The sequence below is a fragment of the Dysidea avara genome, chromosome 10 (assembly GCF_963678975.1).
Source record: "Dysidea avara chromosome 10, odDysAvar1.4, whole genome shotgun sequence".
Taxonomy (NCBI): domain Eukaryota; kingdom Metazoa; phylum Porifera; class Demospongiae; order Dictyoceratida; family Dysideidae; genus Dysidea; species Dysidea avara.
This window is the reverse complement of record NC_089281.1, coordinates 25,507,836-25,522,844: the sequence shown is the minus strand read 5'-3', so window position 1 is coordinate 25,522,844 and position 15,009 is coordinate 25,507,836. Positions and strand designations below refer to the sequence as shown.

The following is a 15,009-nucleotide window of genomic DNA, read 5'->3' as shown; positions in this document are numbered from 1 at the left end:
AGTGTCAAACTTTGGAACTTGCAATTACAAAAAGAAGTGATATCTGCACAAGCTGTGAAAATAGGTGCAGCCTTAAAAACTCTGGGTTGTGAAATCAAAAGTGGCAGCCAGGAAATGGCTGCAATTATTTTAATGCTAATAAATTTTAATAATGGCTGTGTTCATTGTTAAGATTTATTAGCATTAACATCATTGCAGCCATTTCTTGTCCACCACTTGTGATTTCAAAACATTTTTACCTATAGTGCAGTACATAAGCCCTTAAAATTGACATAATCGTTCACTTTTTGATAAAAGCACCAAGTTTTTTACAGGGTATATGGAACGTGCACTAAGTGTTTTAAGAAGGGGAGGCATGTAAAAAGTCCTCAGGAACACCCCTTTTTGCACCCTGACAAGAAAACCATTTGTTACTATTAAAAATCAATCATGTTTCTATCAAGTTAACTGCTGGGCCTAGTATCATAGTAGTACAAAGCATACAGCTGGAACATAATAGCCTATTAGTATTCTATAAAAAAAACAAATAGTTTTCTCACCTAGGCAGTAAACAAAATCACTAAAATTTCCATTTGCAGGGATTCTGTTAAAGTTTTGGACCTTCAATGCTGACGTTTGTGTAGTACTATGTACAAGGACCATCCTGATGTGTATCGTTTCTTTATTAAAGGGGTATAACAAAAGTTATTTAATGCTAAAGTCACAAGTGGATATCTCAACAGAAAACCATGAACTTGACTACAGCAGTTCAATTATCAAGCACAGAGCTTGAACTAAAGGTCCCTTGTCCTTATACTGGGCACCATATGAAAGGTAATTAAATTTCTAGTTTAATGAAGGCAGTTGCAAGTTGTTTCAACATCTTGTTCTCAAGTTACAGCACTTTCAATTCAGTGTAATATAGCATAAGCAAGAAAAGTACACAAGATGAATATTAAGGTATTTCTTAGTGCTGTGATAATGCTCAAAATAAGCATAAAGGAGCTGGGTTCCAATGAAGTGAGATTTTGAGCACTAAGAAGTACCTTATGACACATCCTTGTGCTTTTCTTGCTTATACTATATTACACTGAATTGAAAGCGCTGTAACTTGAGAACAAGATGTTGAAACAACTTGCAACTGCCTTCATTAAACTAGAAATTTAATTACCTTTCATATGGTGCCCAGTACAGGGACAAGGGACCTTTTGTTCAAGCTCTGTGCTTGATAATTGAACTGCTGTAGTCAAGTTCATGGTTTTCTGTTGAGATATCCACCTGTGACTTTAGCATTAAATAACTTTTGTTATACCCCTTTAATAAAGAAACGATACACATCAGGATGGTCCTTGTACATAGTACTACACAATCATCAGCATTGAAGGTCCAAAACTTTAACAGAATCCCTGCAAATGGAAATTTTAGTGATTTTGTTTACTGCCTAGGTGAGAAAACTATTTGTTTTTTTATAGATTACTAATAGGCTATTATGTTCCAGCTGTATGCTTTGTACTGCTATGATACTAGGCCCAGCAGTTAACTTGATAGAAACATGATTGATTTTTAATAGTAACAAATAGTTTTCTTGTCAGGGTGCAAAAAGGGGTGTTCCTGAGGACTTTTTACATGCCTCCCCTTCTTAAAACACTTAGTGCACGCTCCATACACCCTGTAAAAAAATTGGTGTTTTTATCAAAAGTGAACTAATATTTGGCTTAGGCGCTGGACTACTAGGGTTTTTAAGATCATACTTTTTTCACAGCTTGTCTATTTTTGTGCGGATATTAAACTGCTTGACTCTATGTTAACATTATTGTTTTATAGAGTGCATAGTTTTGAGCACTTGTAACACAACACACCAGAGAGAATGCTCTAAAGCAATTGGTAGATCTGTGAAATTATACATATTTTTGCTGCTTGAAAGTACATGTCTGTTCTATTGTGTAGGGGAAGAATGTTTATGAACTGTTTTCCATTATGGTTCACTCAGGGAATGCTTTTGGTGGCCACTACTTTGCTTATATCAAGTGAGGAATTTTAGATAAATTACTTTTAACTATGACATAATATTATGTATGTACGTAGTAGTTAGTGTAAGAAGCACCCAGGAATGATAAGGATCACATCTCAGTTCATAATTGTGCACGATGTCATCCTTACTTTAACAGCGGTTGAAATAAGGATGGTAGTTGCAGATAAGTATCTTGTTTCAACATTTTTTTGCAGTGATCCCCATGTAGTATACCAGCATTAAATTTCCTTACAATATATCCCGCTAGTAGCCTGTGAGAATGCTATAGGCTTATCACTAGAGAGACCCACTCTTCAGTAGTGAATGAAAAAATCCTGAGTAATTCCAAATAGTGCCCCTTCTGCCACAAGTACAGATCACATGATCACCATTTGCACATGCAACGGTGTTGATTATTAAAAATTATGGGTTCCATTTCTATTAACTGGGATTCAATACTAACTATATTTCAGGCTTCCTTTTCTTTTGCAGCAGTAAATTGTGAAACTCAAAACCAGCCAAGCTGTAAAAAAGAGTACAGCCTTCAAAACACATTTTAAGTTGCGGAATCAAAGGTGGCTGCCAAGAAAAGACTGCAATTATGTTAATACTAATAAACTTTAATAATCATTGCAGCTATTTCTTGGCTGCTACCTCATGCAACCTTTTAGCAAGGATGTTTTAAACTAAAAGGCCACATCCTTTTTTACAGCTCAGCTGTTTTGAATTAATTCTTGGACTTGATAATGTAGGGCAAACAAATTTCAAATTTCTGTATCTACCATAGACATGTAAAGCTTTTCAGTGATTATCATAATGTTTGTATATCATTAATAAGAAGTGCATTATAATAGTGACAGAACTTTAAGCATTAAGTCAATGTTATTTAACTTTACAAAATAGAGCTTGTAGCTATACAATACTAGCTGAAGTGACTTCTTTGGCATGTGTCTAGACTAGAAGATTGAGTTAATGGTAGCTGGTATTGGATTACTGAAGTCAGTCATAAAGATTGAAACTGCTGCAATTAGTCACACACCCACACCCTTGACTAATCACTGACATCCACCCTCACTCAACCAATACAATCATGTGTGTCAGCACACTTGGCATAAGTAGATTATTTCACACTTCGGGAACCCAGGGCATGGTGCAGTCAGGCTGCTTGATATGACTAAGTACTGGCTATAGCACTGGCTATAGCACATCCTCACTAGGTCAAATACAGGTGCATTTAGCACCCAGTGTCTGGCAATATCCTGGGCTTCCCCGTTTATCCCCCAAACTGTGCATAGCTCTAATTCATGGTAGTGCATGCAGGTCAAGGGGACATAGGATGTTAATCCATGTTTTATAGGGTATGTAATTTTTATTTATAAGGTAGATTAAGTGAATTGAACAGCCATAACAGATACACTCTCTCTGTGGACCATTATAATAGCCAATTTCACCTAGAGCCAACAGTCAGTTACTCAGTTATAAATAGCAAGACTTTATAAATTTTTGTGGAGACTATAAGGTTGAATTTCGAACCACCGATGTACAAGTTGTACCATTATCTTAACACATGTCTGACCCTATAGTTTCTGATTGACAATGCTGGTCAGAAACTTAACTAATTGTGATTAACCCTTTTGTACTACTATATACTTGCACTTTATATATGTAGGTCATTTACAGACAAAAAGTGGTACTGTTTTGATGATGACTGTGTGACCTTGGTATGTTTTTAAGTTATAATTGAGAGCACTGTTGTTGTGCCAATTGCTGTGTGCCTGCTGCTTAGTACATTGCATCCATTATTTTTGTAAAAATAGTAAATGATTGTATGGAACACTTAGAAATCTGCAGACATTACTATGGACTATTTTAGGGCATGTTTGGACTTAATATTTGTCATATACTCTCTCAAGGCTCATAGTATTAATTATAAATCATTGTGAGGGTATAGTTTCTGTGTAGAAAAAAGTCTTGTGGAATATTCATAACCCAGACTGTTTTGTGGTTAACAAAATTACATTTTGAATCACTAGGCCACTGATGATGATATCAAGAATACATTTGGTGATGATAAGCTGGATTCCTCTTCAATGTACGATAGATGTATAACCCAAGCATGTTTCTTTGTGTACATGTGTGTATTTCATGTCTGAAATTCAAATGGACTTGTCACCATTAAAATAACCAATGAAAAGTGTTGCCTTTAAACTTAATGTATTCAGGCACACAATGGTTTATGCTGTATGTATAGAGATGCACATTTGGTGCTTCCTCTTTTCTGAGTTTGTAATCCACTGAAATTGTATTCCTTGTTTAAGTGTCAGCTGCATTGCACTTTATAATCCATTTTAACCAGTCAAAGCCTAGTTGACTAGCTTTGTACTTGTGATTGAATTAACAGATGGTATGACAAAATTATTTCCATCCACGTACATACATAGAAAACTGTTAACATGGCATATTGACTTGACTAGAACCAATGAAGAAGGAACAGGTGAAGTATTCTAAAAAATAACCCAAAGCATTTTTCATAAAAATGTGCTCGTCAGAGATAATTATGTAAGATCATGAAATTAAGTTGTGCATTGTTATACTTGTCTTCCTGTTTCTAAAGTGTAATTTCTTTACAGTTCTTCCAATGCATATGTGTTAACATATCGATTGATTGATTCTACCAGAAATGCTGGTAAGTAGTAATATTTTATACCTAAAGCTCACAATTGTTTGAGTTGTGCTATCCACTGTATCCATATATTTGTTATTGCCGACTCTTATATTCTGGTAGTGTAGCTGCATAGAAATTGGATTTTGTGGCTGTAATTTATTAAAAATTGTATTTGCCCTTTAAAATGTCAGGTGAGCAAGGTTGCTGCAGAAGTTGTAGGTCAGCTCCAGCTGGAGACTGTTACAATGAACTTACAACTCAATCTACTATTAGATATCATATCTATGCATGTATGTAAGAACTCAAGACAAATCATTTGATTAGTAATAAAGAGTTAGGCAGCTATGTCTTATGACTTTTTGTGATAAGTTATGCTTTTTAGCTGTAGAACTAGCACAAATATTGCTACCCACCTTTTATGGATAACACATGTTGTAGTTTAGAACTGTTTAGTACAAATCTGAATGAAAAGAATACTCCAAAGTATAAACAAATTATGGCATGGTTTCAAAACCCTTTAATTTTAAAATTATAATTGATTCTTATACCTAATAGTAGGAGATTACTGTGTTTTCATAGAGAATTCAATAGCTCATTTCAAGAGTACTTCAAAAATTTACTTCCATACTATTGTTACAATCATACTTAGGTATATTTAAGTTTAAGAAGCATGGAACCAAAACTGAGAGACTAGACCAAAATTTATAACTATTTTTTGGCTTAAAACACTACACCAAGTCTTAAGTACCACAAACACATCTGATAGAAAAAGGACTGGAAAGCTAGCAGGGATCAATGTAAACCATCATTTTGCATGTGAAACCATTATAGTAATTTAGTAATGTGCCCCCTTATACAATATTAATAGTGTAGCGGCTCGCGTGAGTTCATGTGGTGGGTATATCATCTAATCATCCACATGTGCATATGTAAATAACAATAATAAATAACACGAAGACTGCTACTGGCTAGTATGAAGTGTTTTGCTGCTAGAAATAAATCACATCTCCCACCTCTTCACCCCACAAACTCAGTTATGCACAAATGACCATATACGTAGCCTTTTCACATTCGTGCCAAGTATTTATTTACTAGGTGTAAATGGATTCATGCATATCATGTGTACTTTGGTATTGGTGTCTATAGGGTCTCAAGTTGAAGACACTGGTCCACTGCTTTCCACTTGGAGAATAGCTCTAGGTGTGATAGTGCAGCCTTAGGTCCATCAGCCCGGGGTATATTCCTGTGCTTTCAAACTAGGGGACCTAAAGTGACTGGCCCTCTAAGCCTCTTTAGTTAAACATGTATTTAAGGTGAAAGTGTAAGTGTATAAAGAAAAGTACTGGGTGGTGGCTGTGATCAGTGTCATCAGCAATCATGGAAACATGCACACCTACAGGTGGATGAGTCATAAGTGTTATTCAATGGTCAGATGGAAAAAGAATAGCAGAAGTATACAAAGAAGTATTTGTGTGCTCTTGGGGTCTTGCATAGTTTGATCTTTACATAAAGGGAAACCTACATAATATAACATTACAATCTTCTGTTTCTCAGACTTTATCACCAAAGATGCTTTCCCACTACATTTATATCATCAGCTTGAGGAGTGTTTCAGATCAGAGAAGGAGTGTGAAGACTGGCTTTGCAAGGTAACCTGTATATATCATTAATTGAATGTCACAATAAGATAAGGTCACAAACGTTATGCAGACTGTCATAATAAAGCTATAAACCTACACTCATTTGTGACATTTTTTATTAGTGAACTACTGTAAAGGAAAGAGTGTAGTGCCAAATATATGAGGTTATAATTGTATGACAAAATACAACCCCCCTTTAAGTATTCTGTAGCCATTTTGCTTAATGTGCATGTGTTCTGCCTGTCACACAGCCCTACACATTGCAGGTGCCTGTATCTTCATTATTTACTTCAGTAGTAATAAGATATGAACAAAACATTGTGGCTTTTGTGCTGTAATTTTTCCAGTTAGTATGCCAGTGCACATGTACTATTATGCTCATAGCATAAATGCAGATATTCTAGATTGTGTAAGTGCAAAGGTGAGTTCGGGAGGTGCACAGGGAACTCCCTCCTCTCCCCACAACTGATCCTTGAACATATATCAATGTAACTCAGTACTGCACACAATAATGGGAGGAGGGCACAAGGAAAATGTGCCCACTAGCTTGTCCCATCCTCATACCAAGACAAGATCCCAAGATACTCTATAATAGAACAGTCAAATACTCTTGTCAAGAATTTTCATCACATGCAATATGGAAATAATCACCCACTACAACTTAATCTCCCTACATGTTTAAATACCAATCAGAAAGTTAGCTACTACAATTTAGATATTAGTATACAAAACTGTTCTGTGCAAAAACTTAAATGCTATAATTTATACGATGCCTATGTGCCCCATGGACTCCCTGCTCATATATACCTACTGCCCAAACCCTGGATCCATCCCTGAAGTGAGCAGCAAAGAAGTTTAAATACAAAGTACAAGCAAACTCAAAATTTTTATGTGTTCTAATACAACACACGGAGCAAACTAACAAATGAACACGTCTGTGGTCTAGCATGCCCTACACACAAACATGTTCTAAGGGTCCCTATGTTATAGGATGATTCTACACCAGTGCTGAAGGTCCCTATGTTTTAAGACAGTTCTACACCAGTGCTGAAATACAGTGAACATTAAAGTTAGTAGATAAAAAATCTTTAGTAAATTTGTCAAACTCTAATTCGTCAATACTGAAAGTGTGAGGATTCATTGATATTTCCTTCTGCAACTCAAGTTCTACAACTCAAGTTTTCTCTGTACTATATGTATGGCCTTAGAGAATAAAAACAGAAACATATGGTTAGTATGTAAAAGTGTCAGAGCTACACATGATGAGGGCTTCAGTTTGAGCACTAATCACCGATACGTGCAGAAACTGGCAAGTTAGCAGCATGATGGACAGACAGATGAACAGCTTTTATACAGATACTTTACTCTTAAAATTCTAAATGGGTTACATATAAATATGAAACAAAAATATGGCCGATGTTTCTGCTATCATTTATAATGCACTTGCATTCCACTCCATTATGTTGTAAGAATCAGATCTGTGCAGGCATAAGAGAACTGGAAAAAGAGATCATGGAAATATACAAATGCTCTGAAACAAAGAATTCAGCTACTTGTAGTATTTAACCAGTTAATGGTATAACTTGTATAGTAGGCATCCTGGATAGTAGCCACTTTTGTCAAAAAACAGACAATTAAGATTTGTGGCTAGTATCTGAATATGCTGTTGGCTAGTGTTAATAAGGCACATTTGAAACAAAAATTAGGCAAAGAAGGTTTTAATAACATCTTTGTGAGGGGCCAAGTGGATAACAGTACTGAAGGATGGTTAAACAAAGCCAGTTTTTTGAAAATCCAAATAAGTGCTTCAGACTTACTCCTACACACACTATAGCTGCATGCCCTCAGATAGTAGCCATGCACATTTGTGTAGTTGCCACATGTGTTTTCTTGCTAAAAATTAAAGTAGCTATGGTTATTAAATGGTATAAATAGTAATGTTTTATTGCGACTTATATAATGATTTCATCTGATGCAGATTATTATATTAATTATGGACAGTCCTTACAGTTCCTTACATATTTGTTTTATCAGATGGTATGATTGTGTAGTATAGTAGGGGCCATGAAGGTGTCAACTTTCCTGCCGCAAAATATTATCCAAAACAGTGAACAAACAAGTACAAGGAAAGACAAGGAGTTCAAGGCTCTAAAAGCAATGAAACAAGGGAGGCCACTTGTACCTGCAGTGTACATTTAATCCTACATACTTCAGTCATGACTATACTATTGACAAGTTATATAACTGAATTAAGGTGGAGGAAATGTGCACTAGTATAGCTGCAGATATACGCAGTCTCCCATAATCATTTCTATGAGACCTACTTGGATTTGAAATTCCTAGTACACTTGAAGAAGAGATTGATAATTTGTCATCGTTCATCTCATGATCCCATGAACTCAGATCAATATATAGCAGATATTCTAAAGAACAAATTGTAGAGCCCTTTCAAACCTTCTCATCACAACACATTACTTTCCTAGCTAATAACATATTGGTTGCATAAGGACATATAGGGTTATGATGCATAACCAACTTCCTCAACATTGAGTGTTTCACACTAGACAAACACATAGTAGAATGCTTATAATGATACTCTTTGTTCATACTTTTACAGTTTACTTTATACTCCATTCATCCAACTACAAAAGATTTTGTTCAAGATTATTTTGCTGTACACAAAGATATGTTGTTTAAAGAAGCTACCAAGATTGCATACCAAGTTAGAAACTATTAGTATTAGCAAAAATTGATATTTTGTGTGCATGTAGTTACTGAGATACAATGGTGTTGTACCACTGGAGCAGTGCAGATTGGTAACGTATGATGATAAAACTAATACAATAAAACAGTCATTTGATGGTCAAGAGGTATAATGCAATAGGACACATTACAATGTAAAAGTTATGCAGTTTTTTTTTGTTTTTTTTTTGCAGAGTCGTCGTTTCGGTCAGGTGGTGGGAGGATTTAGACAATTTTATAACTTTAACTTATTTTTGGAAGTTAGAGGAAAGAATAGTTTATAGTATGCAAGCAAACTCATTGTTAGCTTTGAGTATTTCAACACAAACTACGTGTAAGCATTATGTATGTGATTGTGTGCATATACTGTATCTGAGCAACCCTGTTAATCATGCACAAAGAATTAAAATAATGCTTTTACCATGCACACAACTTAATTGCCACACCCTGAAATGCCCCCATGCAGCAAGGCTGCTGAGTTTGCAGCATTAAGAACCAGGGCTGCCCAGAGAAATTAAGGGGCCCAGGGCAAAGACTTAAAGTGGGGCCCCAGAGGCAAGGAGGTTTCCATTCTGAATCACAACTTCACCCAAGCTGTAAGTTAAAGTTAAAAAATAAAAAAGTCATAACCTACTCACAATGACAATAACTACCCCTCACTAACCATATCTTCTTATCTATAAGCTTGCTACACTGCTCCTCTGAAGAATACTGTGACTGCTCTATTAGAGTATTTAGATCTGACTGCTCTATTAGAGTATATCGATCTTTTAAACAGGTATTCAAGGGGGCCCTTTCAGGCTGGGGCCCAGGGCAAAATGCCCCAGTTGCCCCCCCCCCCCCCCCCCCCCCTGTGGGCGACCCTGTTAAGAACTGCAAATCCAAGTGTTAGGTTCCATTGAATAGTGGGTGAAATAGAAAATGGATACTGGTTTGTACATCTTTACTAGTTTTTTTTTTTAACGATCTGATACAGTGATAGCTATGGGGTGTAAATTTGGTTACTGCATGACTTTCATCCACATTCACTATTTAATCCTATTAGTAGCCCACCCCCACCATTATGTCTATCACCTCTACAAATAGTACACTGGCAATGAAATTCCACCAAATGAGCCAACTTTGGGCAAGAGTCATGTATTGTACCCATACAAATTACAGGGGCACGCCATCCTGAAGGGGGGTTTCCAGGGGTTTCTCCACTGAAATTTTTGATAGCAAGCAAAGCCCAGGCCATGCAGTGTGTTTCTGCTGATCTGTTGGCAAGCACATAAATCAGCACGAGTACATCAAAATGTACATTATTATTACAGTGGAGGATCTGGGAGAGTACATTCCCTGTCCAAACAACTCCCAAACAATATATTGTAATACAAGATTGAGGTACTCTAATAAAGCAGCTAGTGAAATACTCTAATCGAACAGTAACCAAATGTAACACTGTTTAAAATCCTCTACAGTTGCTTAGTATGAAAACTTGCATCTGCACACTATCCCATGGGTATACTTAGCCTATACTATGCAAAGGACATATACATGGTCCTTTGTGTGTAATTCTATATGACAATTTATATACCTTGGGTCATAAATGAACTATACTCATGACTGCCACTGAATATAATTACCACAGCTCTTGATCAATTTGCATATACTGGGTACAGTATTTTATAATGTTAACTGGTATAATCTATTAGATGGCTATAGCTAGTTAGAACTTGATATATTATGATACTACATCATACCACTGATGCAGGCAACACAATTATAATTTGTTAATGATTTAAGGTGTTTGTGTGCGTGTGTGTACGTGTGATCATCAGGCATAATATTATAATTACATAGGTCAGTCAGTAGCTAGACTAAATGTTGACCTTAAAATATAACAATATTATATAACACTCAGACTACAGGCATTTGACAATCTGCAAAAATTATTCTTCATCAGCATCTGGGGACTGCCCCTGTATCCATGAAAGTACTTTCTAGTGGAAACCCCTTTGAAAAATCCTAGGCACGCAAATGAATAGATTGTCAATGAACAGTTGATTCAGTTGACAGTATACAGTAGTTGTAATTTACTGCTGCAAGGTGCCATGAAAGACTGCATGGTTTCTGGTCAATATTGTTTTTGCGAGAAAGTACAAACCTCCGTAATCTCTAATCTGAATGACAGTACATTTTATCCATTGTTCATTGACTGTTGTTGTTCAATTGGGAGAAACAAGCTCAGGATTGCCACTATGAACCTCAAACAGTCAGATAATTGCCCTGTCACCTTCCATTACTCATCGACTATTGTCTTTCAATCTGGAGAACCAACTCAGGATTGTCACGATCAACTTCAAACAGTTGGCTATAAATAAGCAACTTTTTGTGATGTTGGTTGGTTAATTGAGGATAGCCTGATATGTGAATTTCTATACATTGATACAAGAACTGTTATTTTTAGCTAAGTGATTTACTGACTGGCTGGCTGTATGGCTGTATGGCTAAAACTATATACTGTCCCTTAGTTAACAGCTTCTCATAACTGTATAATAATTATAGTGTATACCTAGATATCACTTCATGCCTACTGCTAAGATGCGTACAATATAGAGGATGTCAACAAGTGGAAATAACCACACTTCAATTATTTTGACAAATAAAATTACAGAAATTGATAAATTTGAAACAAAATTTAATAATGTACACCAATTTTTGAAATATGTATACAATAATTGTTTTAAATACGCAAATTTTTGTGGTTTGTTTCACTATAAGTCTTGCTAGGGGTGATGGCAAGGGGTGCCAGATACCCCAGGAAATTAAACTATACATGCATTGGTATATAGCTCTATCTTTTTTAATTTTATGAAATTTTAGTCACAGATTGCAAATGTAATTTACATTTTCAAAACATAAAACTAATTAACAGTCACGTGATCACCTTGAACATACTTTCATCATGCACTGCATAATTATGACTTGTAGTCTACAAGCAATGAAAAAGTCTAGCTATAATGCCAAGCAGTAACTTAAGCATTATACATCTACAGGGTGTATTTAACTCGTGTGCTTTTTCACCAATCATGTGATCCGGATATTTACAATCCCTGGGTGTGGAGTAACTACAGTATGGCTTATTTATTTATTATATAACACAATAAAATAGGTAATGGCCTTTTATTTTGTGTCTGTATCTTATTTATGCTATGGACATAAATTCATGTCCAATTAGCCATATATGGTCTATATATAACTTGGATTGATCATGAGTCCACTGTACAGTCCATATTTGTCTTATTATAGGTTGGTATGTAAATATCTAGTCTAGCTGGCCTTAATTATTAATGATACATAAGAGAGAAAGATAATGCATTCTATAATCTAGAAACTTTTATCTCAAAAAGTACTTCTTGTCATAGTTGTGAATGCGGAGAGGATTGAACAGTTTGAATCCTTTTTTAAGTATATACAACCACTGGAAGTGTATACATGCATGAAATCATTGTAGTGAAGGCCAAGCTGCTGCATAGTGACTTGCATGGGTTCCTTATACTCAAGTGTAAACTATGAGGTCCAATTTATGTAACTTTATAAGTGATAACTATTCTGTAAACATAAAAAGTACATTTGACAACACCAGTTACTTATATTGTTGTAGTGCGATGAAATTAAGGACCACAAGTCCATGACTATAGTTACATCCTTTTCCTTATGACCATCACTATCACATATGTAATAAAAAGACAATACACATCAAACTACAACCGTTTGCCAGCTTAATTGTCAAAATTCTTGTTGGAGTCATTTAAAGTTGATTACAGGCATTTACTTTCATGATTTGTAATGCAACTACCTTTATATTAGTACCATTAGTTATAACGGTTTGTGCAAAGATAATGATAGCACTTACATACTATAGCTAGTCCCCCTTCAACTTTCAAGGTGCAAGTCTCTTCAATGCAAGCATGGTATACTTTACAAAGCATTAACAAAAGGTGCTTCTGGTTTTAGAAGGGGTATAGGCATCAACCCCACAGCTCTCTCTAGCTCAGTAACAATTTTCATAAAAATCAAGGTACTCTAATAGAGCAGTCAACAAAATCTAATAGTACAATCATTACAACAGGTGTTTGAATGTTGAGTCAGTTACTATACTCAACAAGTGCAAGTCAACACTAGCTGTCACTAATGTTTTAAGACTATATACTTGGATGCAATGTTATAGTGACATTCAAATACCTCGAGCTCATTACAAAATTGAGTGCACAGCTAGAGAACTTTTCAACCGGATCTTGATATTGGTGTGCCCCCCCCCCCCCTCCTCTTGCCAGCTCCTGGATCTTCTGGCTATACAGTTCTATATAACTTCTATCATGTGCTAGTTTAGTCTTAGAGGTTTGAAGAACTTTGCAACAACTAAATTGAAGCAAGTATTTTGATTTTATATGCTATGGCAATACTCAACTTAAGTCTAGCTATCACTAGCAAGTGGAAATTAAACACCCTTTAATATTTCCCACTTACATACTATCATTTTTAGGTATGTAACCATACTCCTTGACTGACTTTGGTGTTTAATTTTGTATAGATGCATAGGGTCCTAGAGGTTTATTTTCAGTTATTCTTCAATTATAGCTATAGTTAATATTTTTTTTGCTATAAAAGTGAATGTAAATCTAAACCAAAACAGCCAAGCTGTGAAAAAAGAGTGTGGCCCCCAAAAAGGCCAGGATGAAAAATGATGGCTGATCTCTCTACAGGGTGATTTGTTTGTAGCTGAATTCTCTACAGGGTGATTTGTTTGCAGCTGAACTCCCTACATGATGGTTTCTTCGTAGCTGAACTCTCTACAGGGTGACTTCTTCTAGCTGATCTCTCTACAGGGTGACTTGTTTGTAGCTGAACTATCTGCAGGGTGATTTGTTTGTAGCTAAACTCTCTACAAGGTGATCATGATCGTTTAGCTGATCTCTCTATAGGCTGAATTTTTTCTAGCTGATATCTCTACAGGGTGACGTGTTTCCAGCTGAACTCTCTATAAGGTTAACTGTTTGTAATTGAATTCTCTATGGGGTGGTTTTTTGTAGCTGAACTCTCTACAAGTTGACCTCTTCTAGCTAATCTCTCTACAGGGTGATTTGTTTCTAGCTGTACTCTCTACAGGTGATTTGTTTGCAGCTGAACTCTCTACATGGTGGTTTCTTTATAGCTGAGCTCTCTACAAGGTGACTTCTTCTAGCTGATCTCTCTACAGGATGGTTTCTTTGTAGCTGAACTCTCTACAGAGTGACTTTTTTGTAGCTGAACTCTCTATAGGGTGATCACTTCACAGTTGAACCCTCTACAAGGTGGCTTCTTCTATCTGATCTCTCTACAGTGCGATTTGTTTGTAGCTGAACTCTCTACAAGGTGACGTTTTCTAGCTGAGCTCTCACTTGTTTCTAGCTGATCTCTCTACAGAGTAATTTGTTAGTAAAGCTGAGCTCTTTACATGGTGGATTTTGGTTGTTAAACTCTCTGCATGAAGACTTGTTTGTAGCAGAATTTCTACAGAGTGAATTGTTAGTAGCTGAACTCTCTACAGGGTGCATGACTTGTTGATAGCTGAACTCTCTTCAGTGTGATAACTATCTAATCAAAAACAGCCAAGTTGTAAAAAAAGGTGCAGCCCCCAAAAAGGCCATGGTGAAAAAAGATGTGAAATCCAAGGTGGTGGCCAAGAAATGGCTGTGATGGTAGGTTAATGGCTAAATTTTAATAACAACAATTCAGGTGAATTTGGTGCCAAGACCAAGCGGCACAAAATTCACCTGAATTGTCGTTATTAAAATTTAACCATTAACCTACCATCACAGCCATTTCTTGGCCACCACCTTGGATTTCACATCTTTTTTCACCATGGCCTTTTTGGCGGCCGCACTTTTTTTAACGCTTGGCTGTTTTTGATTAGATATCACTTCTTTTTGTATTTGTATACTGCAAAT

The 15,009-nt window shown here is 36.0% G+C and overlaps 1 protein-coding gene across 1 annotated transcript in view; it reads left to right on the top strand.

The window, feature by feature from the left end:
- LOC136268924 (ubiquitin carboxyl-terminal hydrolase 47-like) overlaps positions 1–9,458 on the top strand; it is a 40,259-nt gene extending 30,801 nt beyond the window's left edge. The window contains exons 13-20 of the mRNA XM_066064400.1: positions 1,927–2,006; positions 3,660–3,711; positions 4,024–4,082; positions 4,621–4,676; positions 6,210–6,304; positions 8,913–9,017; positions 9,067–9,165; positions 9,232–9,458. Of these exons, the coding sequence (XP_065920472.1) occupies positions 1,927–2,006; positions 3,660–3,711; positions 4,024–4,082; positions 4,621–4,676; positions 6,210–6,304; positions 8,913–9,017; positions 9,067–9,165; positions 9,232–9,321 (636 nt within the window). The 3' untranslated portion in view covers positions 9,322–9,458. The remainder of the gene's footprint in view (positions 1–1,926; positions 2,007–3,659; positions 3,712–4,023; positions 4,083–4,620; positions 4,677–6,209; positions 6,305–8,912; positions 9,018–9,066; positions 9,166–9,231) is intronic.
- The last annotated feature ends 5,551 nt before the right edge of the window (positions 9,459–15,009 follow it).